This window comes from Zeus faber, assembly GCF_960531495.2.
Source record: "Zeus faber genome assembly, chromosome: 9".
Lineage (NCBI taxonomy): Eukaryota > Metazoa > Chordata > Actinopteri > Zeiformes > Zeidae > Zeus > Zeus faber.
In genome coordinates, this window is record NC_137197.1 from 9184518 (window position 1) to 9192460 (window position 7943).

A 7943-nucleotide genomic window follows, 5' to 3' on the forward strand; every position below is an offset into this window, starting at 1 on the left:
TATCAAGGCCAACAGTGCCCTCTTGATGTCACAGGACAAAAAGAACCCATTTCCTGCAACCTCCCCAATCTCTTCACGGATTTCCAAACAGACATCCTTCAAATGCTAAATTTCAATCTCTTGGGTCTTTTTTGACTGAGACCTATAAGTGGCTTCATGTAACGATGGCTGTCTTCATTAGCAGCTCTCTTAAAATAGATTCCCAGCATATAACTACAACTGGTTGTAATGGTTTGTAGTGACAAGCCAGAGACCATTAAGTATATTTTTTTTTATTAGAAAAAAAAAATAAAATAAAAAAAAATAAAATAAAAAAAAACATGAACACGTGCAGACTAAAAACCAGTGTAACAAGTTCACCCTGAACCTAGGAGGTTCTGAAATGAGTCTGCATCTGACCAATTAAATAAAATAAAGATATATTGCCTCTTCTCTATGAAGAACCTCACTGGCTTCTTAAAAACTGTACAGAACACAACTATGGCCAACGCACATTTATCCTTCATAAAATAAAATGTCTGCCAGTCCGTCTGTGCGAAGAGGGAGGTCAGAAAAGAAAGAAAATGCCCCGTACTTTCCTGATTGTTACTTTTTATTTTTGTTTATTTATTCCACCCTTCCACTGAGCGGATTGCTTTAATAAATCAAAGCATTCACAATAAAACTGCAGTTGTCCCATCTTTACACTGTAAAATGTTATTCCAAGTCCATACTGTTACATCTCGAATAAAAAAAAAAAGAACATTGAAGACAAAGGAAATTATGGATTAACATAAAAAAAAAATTCTTAATTTGAAATCATACATGAGAAAAAGACTTGTTTAGTTCTGGGCCCGACACCACGCAGTGATTGTTATTCTTGATTTAACCATTGGTAATCAATTTCAAAACGCTCTCTGCCTCCTTTACAGCGACAGCCACTACCGCCAAATATCAGCTAAACGTGGTCTGTCTGATCCGCGGCAGCAACCTCTTCCTCCAGTCCGCCCACACAGTCAGTTCACAACTCAGAGAATTTCACCAATTTTTTAAGTTAAACTGGTAGAGGCTACTTTTTTTTATTCCTTCTGGATTTGAAATAATTAACACCATCAGATGTTCCAGCTTTACTTCCTTACTCTCGCCAACAGCAAGACACTCGTGTAAGCGACTGGAGAAAGATGTGCGGTGCCACGGTGCGTTTGAGGACCAGCGAGGCCTCCGTTTTGGTTGCGTTGCCATGGCGACGGGGCCCCGTCGGCGGCTCAGCGGCGGTGGCGCCCGTGCCCGGAGTGCCCGCTGCCGCCGTGGTGCTTGCTGCCCTTGTGGCTGCGCTCGCGGTCGTAGGAGCGGGAGCGTTCACGGTCCCTGCGGTCGCCACGGTGATGGCCGCCGCCACGCTCCTGCTTGTGTTTCTTGGAGGAGGAGAGGTCAGAGGTCACACGCTCCCTCTCTCTCTCCCGCTCACGTTCCCGCTCCCCTTTGATGGGTGAGCGCGACCTCGAGCGGGAGCGTTTCCTTTTGTGTCCCGACCCACCGCTGTTGCTATGACGGCCGGACAGCTTGGAATCGCTGTTGCCATGGTGACCCGTCTTTTGCTTGAGGTGGGGGAGGAGAGGCGAGGGCTGGTGTCGTCGTGGCGAGGGGCTGCGGCTGTGGGAGCGAGAGCTGTAGGTCCCCGAGCAGCTGCGTCGGCTGTTGTAGCTGGAACCAAGAGAAAGGAATTGGAAAAACAGAGAACAGAGAGCTTCATGTTTTGTGACCAAGAGCGGTCATTTCTCCAAACCACAAATCTTTTTTAATTAATTTTAAAAAAAGACACACACACACACACACACACACACACACACACACACACACACACACACACACACACACACACACACACACACACACACACACACACACACACACACACACACACACACACACACACACACAAAATAAAAATAAACAAATAAATCAAATAACAACAAATACATAAATAAATAAAAATCATCTTTAAATGCATATAACTGACACCACATGAACACACCCACATCAGAAATTACTAGGAATTCAGGCTCTTACTGTCTGCGAGGAGAGCGCGACCTGGAGCGCGAGCGCGTTCTCGATCGGGATCCACTTCCACTCCGACTGTTTCTTCCGATCTTGGTGTCTTTCCTCAACCTGCAGCATAAATATAAGCAGGCGTTTTATTACATCAACCAGGAAAAAAAATAATAACACTGTGAATGGAGAATGGATATTTTGGTTCGATTTGGAAAACTCGAGGATGAGGAACATATTATGCGTACTGACCCGTTGTGTGGACTCTTGGCGCCCTGGGCCCGGCTGTCCGGCTCCTTCTTGGTGGGCTTGAGGGTCTGGGGGTTCGGGGACTTGTCCTCCGTCTTCACCACGTTGGGGGAGCCAGGCTTGGACGCCGGGGAGAAGCCACCCATCGTCGACAGCGCTGGCGTGCCGTCCGGGTTCAGGCCTTTGGCCTTCAGCTTGGCCTCCGCCAGGAACATCTTACGCCGATCCACCTCCTTCTCCAGGTGGTCATAGTTGGGCTACAGAGAGGGAGACGGGAGACCAGCTGCTTATGTACAAGGAACCGATGTAAAATAATCCGGTATTCCCTGAACACTAAGGTTTTGGCGACAACGGCTGCATCAGTTTCCTCAATAACTGAAGCAAATAGCTCATCTAACAATCTATTTAGGTATTAGTGCTTCTGTGAAAAACAGATTTAGCTGTTCCCTGGTGGATAATGAAGTTTTTTATAACCATTCCAACGAGGAAAGAGCTCAGTTTCCTCACTTTCTTCCGGGTGTAGAGCCTGAGGGTGGTCATGCAGATGTCCCGGATCTCCTCTTCGCTAGCACCAAACAACAGGTACCAGTGAGGTCTGGAGGGCAGGGGCATCTGGAGGAGGCAAGAGAAATTAGAATAAACAAATAAGACACAGGGGCAGGTGTATTTGAAATAGCGTGAAACAAACTACACTGAAAGGCTCAATTCCAACCTGTAGAGCTCTGGCAGCCAGGTAGATGCAGGCACAGGCAATGGTTTCAGCTTGAAACCGCACAAAGACGTTGGTCCGCAGGCTGTCATTCATGTAGTTCCTACACAAACATAGAAAAGCACATACAAAGGCACATAGCATCTTCTCTACACAGAAACCTTTGCACTCAAATCCACAGAATATATGAAATGAAGGTAGCAGTCCATGTTCAAGCAACCTGTCGAGTTCAGTGAACTGAACCAGGTCTGATTTAAATATGCAAATCTAGTCCTTAGCTTGTTCTAATCAACCTTCTTGGTCTTTAAGAAGGTTGAAAGCTTAAGTTGTCCGGTATTTACTTAATTTGAACAATACAGGAATTGTTTTGTGGACAAGATCAAATTACAAGCAAAACATATTTTGAACTGGTTCAATTGGTGCGGGGGAAAATTGTCGGGCAGTTACGATTTATTGACAAACTCCTGTTTTTCCACATTCCTTGCTGGAAACCAAGTTGATATCAAGTTAGAATCTACTTTGATAGGTAGCGGTTTAACTTTGTCCTTTTCTGTGTCCTCTTCTGAGAGCATCCATGGGTCTGGCTTCCTCCGCACAAGGAGGACGTCACACACAGATTACATCTGTTTAAAAGCCAAAGCAATAATCCAAAACCAAAAGGACATGCCTCGCATCAGGGAGCATGCAGACAGAAAGAGTGGATTTAATTTGATGATTAATCCATTGTGTGACTGTAGAGGTGAGGGAGTGGAAATAATGGCATGCGCAACAGGTGGGATCTGACAGGTATTTTGGGTATGGGTAGCATGAGCACAATGCATGAGAAAATGGTATAGACGGGCCTAGAAGTCTGATAACTGTTAGCTTTGGGAAAGGAAAGCGTAACAGAACCAAGTTAACGCCCAGAGGACCCAACCGCAGACCATAGTCATTTCCTTATTAAATTCACATAGCTGTGTTAGAGATTTTACACTATTGCGGCAGTTTCTTCTACCAAACTATGTGAAAAATAACCTGTTAGGAAACTAGTCATGAGGAAATTACAGCAAACTTGAACCTGTGTTACAATGTACTGAGACTCCTGTATCAGCAGGTTCAAGGATGACTAATGAACGCAATGAGTCACAAAGGAAATTAGTGGGGGGAAAAATGACCTGCTGGGAATCAGGCAAGGAAATAAAATCTATGCATCTAATATCCCGAGTAGATAACGGTCAGACACAAACTGGCAGTACTAAAATGCAATTCGCATTTCAGCTTGAGTTCACAATGTTGGAATTACATTCCAAATCCTAAGTAAACAGCATTAGGACAAATAAAAAAAGAACAAGCTGAGACATTGAACCCAGTAGAATCACTTGCCAAATATAGTGGCTTTGGCAATAGTTCTTCTGCCAATGCCCATCAAAACAATTTTTTTTTTTTTTTCTTAATCAGCTATTAATGCATTGATATACCATTATCTGCTCATGCAATGCATACAATAAGATTAATAATCAATCCTAATAAATCTTGGGGATTTGGGGGTTCCTGGCATACAATAGAATCTATAACTTAATTTATGAGCGAGCAGGTCACTTGGCTGAGATGAAGCCACACATCAAGAGAGAAGCTGCTTTGAGTTTGAACTATGCCATCGCAAACGCCCTGCCAGTTAGGTTAAAAACATTGCTAGCGTGATGCCACAAGGTAAACACATGGCCGTTGGACTGACAGACTGCTGCGTGGGTGAGACGGGTCCATGGAGGCAAAGCCTGAGAGCCGGATCAGCCTGTAAGACAGACACGTCTGGACACCACGTCAGTTGGGGACAATACAGTACAGTAAACTACTGTATTTAGAACAAGGTAGGTAACTGGTCAAAAATTCTCTTCTGGCTAAGTTTACTTCAGTGCTAGATGCAAGTAAACTAGAAAAAAATGAATGCAAATGTGTAGAACTACTTTGGAGAAAAAAGTATGCATCACAATTTTAACCTTTCGTATCAAACCCAAAAAAATACAAATCCTTTGGACACCCAAGAGAAAACACGCTGTTGGCAGCTGGGATATGCCCGCCCCCTTCAGTGAATCTCGGCACTGGAATTGGCTGTCTGGAGGAGGGCAGCCAGCCAATGGGGGGAGCTTCCTGGGGTCATGTGGTTGGAGGAGGCAGAGTTCAGAGGTTCTTTATGTGACTTACCAGCATGGACTACCCTTTAATCAAAGAGTAGAGAAAAGGACAAAGTTAAACCAAGTTCCCTGGGCTCCGCAGACAAAAAGACTTAATAAACAAAGCTATGCAAGGACACAAAAGGCGCAAAACAGCAATTAAACAAACTGCTCCATCAGAGAAAAGGGGAGATGGGAGGACTGTCATGGAGTGGAGTGATGTGGCGGGCAGACCTGGGCAAAACGGCCGTTGAACGCCGTTCAAATGTAACTAGGAGAAGCGCTTAAGTGGCACTTATTGTCGCAGGTGAAGTTTCCACTTTTGAGGCTCGTCAAAGTGACGCACTTGCACATCGAGTGCTGCTGAAATGATTCAGCCATTTGAAACTCTTTCAAGACTACGGATAGCCCAGGTCTGGAAGCAGATCTTGGAGACATGACACGGGTAGCTGCTGTGGGTGTGAGGGTCGGTGGGGAACTGAGGAGAGACTCACCAGGCGGTCTGGACCAGCGTTTGGTTCTTCTCACATTCCAGGACTTGAAGGTACATGACGATGATCTGGAGAAAACAGACAGTCACATGTTACGGGACAACCCGCGACGAAAACCAAGCCAATCTGCTTGATCTGAGAAGTGAAAATGTTCTTCAACACATGAGCTTGGCTTAAGTTTTCAGGATGCAGTGACCACGTTGTGGTAAACTCACCTTATGTGGGTGCTTCACGTGCACACAGAAGCCCAGCTCCTTCAGGACCCGTCGCTCAGCTTTGATGACTTGATTTTTGGTATTTATGTAGTTCTGATCAAGTATCAGTGAACTTGCACTCCTAGTTTTTAAAAAAATCAAAACCAAAATAAAGATGTTTCCCCCATTTTAATTGGGAAACAGACAATGAAAGTGCTTTTTGTTTTCTTTGACTCTTTTTCCCCCTTTCAACCAACTCAAGCAACAGGTCCAAATGTTTTTTTGTGTCTGACTTGTTTGTTTTGGGGTTTGTGAACTCCTGTGGCTCCCGTAGCAGTCTTTGGAATCTGCCGACAGCTCCCTGCTTAGATCACGTGTCACAGCTTTAAGAGAAATATCAACTAATGGCATGTTTCCATTACATGTTACAGACTCAACTCGACTTGCTTTTGGTACCAGGTACTTCCTTTTCCCCTGCAGATAATACCCTCAATGTAGCCGATCGTCATAGGGACGGCGCATAAAACTCCCATGACTTATACTTCCAACGCAACACACACAGGAACAATGGAGGATATCGAAGGGATGGTGTTCTCGATTCTCGGTATGTGGCTGTTTGTCACAGCAAGGAGACAAATTTTGTTTCAGAAGACGCTGAAAGGAGCAAGACAAAAGACAAGACAGACCAAAAAAAACAAAAAACAACAGGAGAAAACAGGTTTGTGCAGGATGTCCTGTGTTGTACAATGATGACGCAGTGACGATTCTCTCTCCCTCTGAGCAATCTGTAGTCTGGGTGTTTTCACGTCACCTTTTGCTATCGCCTCAGCCCGCTTGGAACCTCGACAGAGGGGATACCAAAAAAAGCACCAGGTTCTATCCAAAACTTTTGCCGGATGGAAAACCAAAAAAGGCGAGTCGAGCAGAGTCGGTACCATGCAAAACAAAACAGACCACACCAGAGTTTTACGGCTTCAGTTATGACTACTGCAGCTCTCTCTATTTATATAAATAAAAATACAGTTACCAGAGCTGACGCTATGTCGCACATTAACCTAAATGCATCCACTCATCTGCTGATGTTGTGAATTTACTCTAACAAAATAGACTGACTGATAAGGCATTGTTTGCATACCTTAAGCATAAATATTCTTGACACTAGACTGTTACAATCACCCATCCCAAGAAAAGACGGTATAAAAGTTCAACTACTACAGAAAATAAACTCCAAGACCATCTTCTCAAAATAAAAGGGCCTTACTAAGGAAAAACTTATCATGGGTTTCCAACACCAAACAATGCAAGTGTTTTTTTTGCAGAATTAATTACTTGGCTGAGAGAATTTTTCAGATTACATTTCTAATGTAGAGCTCACTTCTTGCATTTAGTTTGTAAAAGCTTCCTTCATGTGTATTACTGGTTACAGTGTTTATACAGACAACAGTATTGAACTTACTCAATTGAGGCAAAGAAGTTATGTAATTTAGATGAGTACAATATGCCAAAAATATTTCAAGCCTAGGAAAAGGCTCACACATCTATCCATCATGAATGTAACAGAAAGCTCATTGAATGTTATGAAAGCTATGCTGTTGAAATATTATCGTCTTTTCAAAAAGATTCAAATTCTTTGCCTTGTTTTAATCATGCTGGTGAAACTTCTAACAATCTCACTGTACATTGCAATCTACTTTAATTGCATTCTTACTATACTTGTAATCTATAATCTACTTTAATCTATATTGACACACTGATGAATCCAAAACTAAGGTACAAAAATAATTAATTACCGCAAGGTATACATCAAGAGTAGCAAAACACATTGATATTTCTCTAAAAGCAATGACATTTGGTGAACAGGGGCTTGAGCAAAATACTTTTGTGTGCTGTACCAAGCATCCCAAGTGGGGAACTACATTACCCAACAGACTGAAGAAAGTCGGACAAATACCCAAAGCTTAAGACTGAGCCACCGGAGTCCTCAACACGCCCCGGGGCCAAGGACTTTCGGCCAACCTGTCATCCCCGATCCCAGTGCCCCCGCAGTGGCTCAGACCACAGGCTTCTCCCACAGGAAGGGGGTTGGGGTGAGGCTGGGGAAGAAGCAACACCCCTTCGCTCG

The 7943-nt window shown here is 43.8% G+C and overlaps 1 protein-coding gene across 3 annotated transcripts in view; it reads right to left on the bottom strand.

Moving 5' to 3' along the window:
• Window positions 1-251: 251 nt before the first annotated feature.
• ccnl1a (cyclin L1a) overlaps window positions 252-7943 on the bottom strand; it is a 9311-nt gene continuing 1619 nt past the window's right edge. For 2 of the 3 annotated variants that reach the window (XM_080006897.1, XM_080006899.1), the window contains exons 4-10: window positions 5843-5963; window positions 5631-5695; window positions 2990-3089; window positions 2785-2889; window positions 2281-2534; window positions 2050-2148; window positions 252-1683 (exon numbers count right to left, since the gene is read on the bottom strand). In XM_080006897.1, coding sequence (XP_079863023.1) covers window positions 1245-1683; window positions 2050-2148; window positions 2281-2534; window positions 2785-2889; window positions 2990-3089; window positions 5631-5695; window positions 5843-5963 — 1183 coding nt within the window. In that variant the 3' untranslated portion in view covers window positions 252-1244. Of the gene's footprint in view, window positions 1684-2049; window positions 2149-2280; window positions 2535-2784; window positions 2890-2989; window positions 3090-5630; window positions 5696-5842; window positions 5964-7837 lie in introns of all 3 variants that reach the window. The other variant, XM_080006898.1, reaches the window with a different exon arrangement.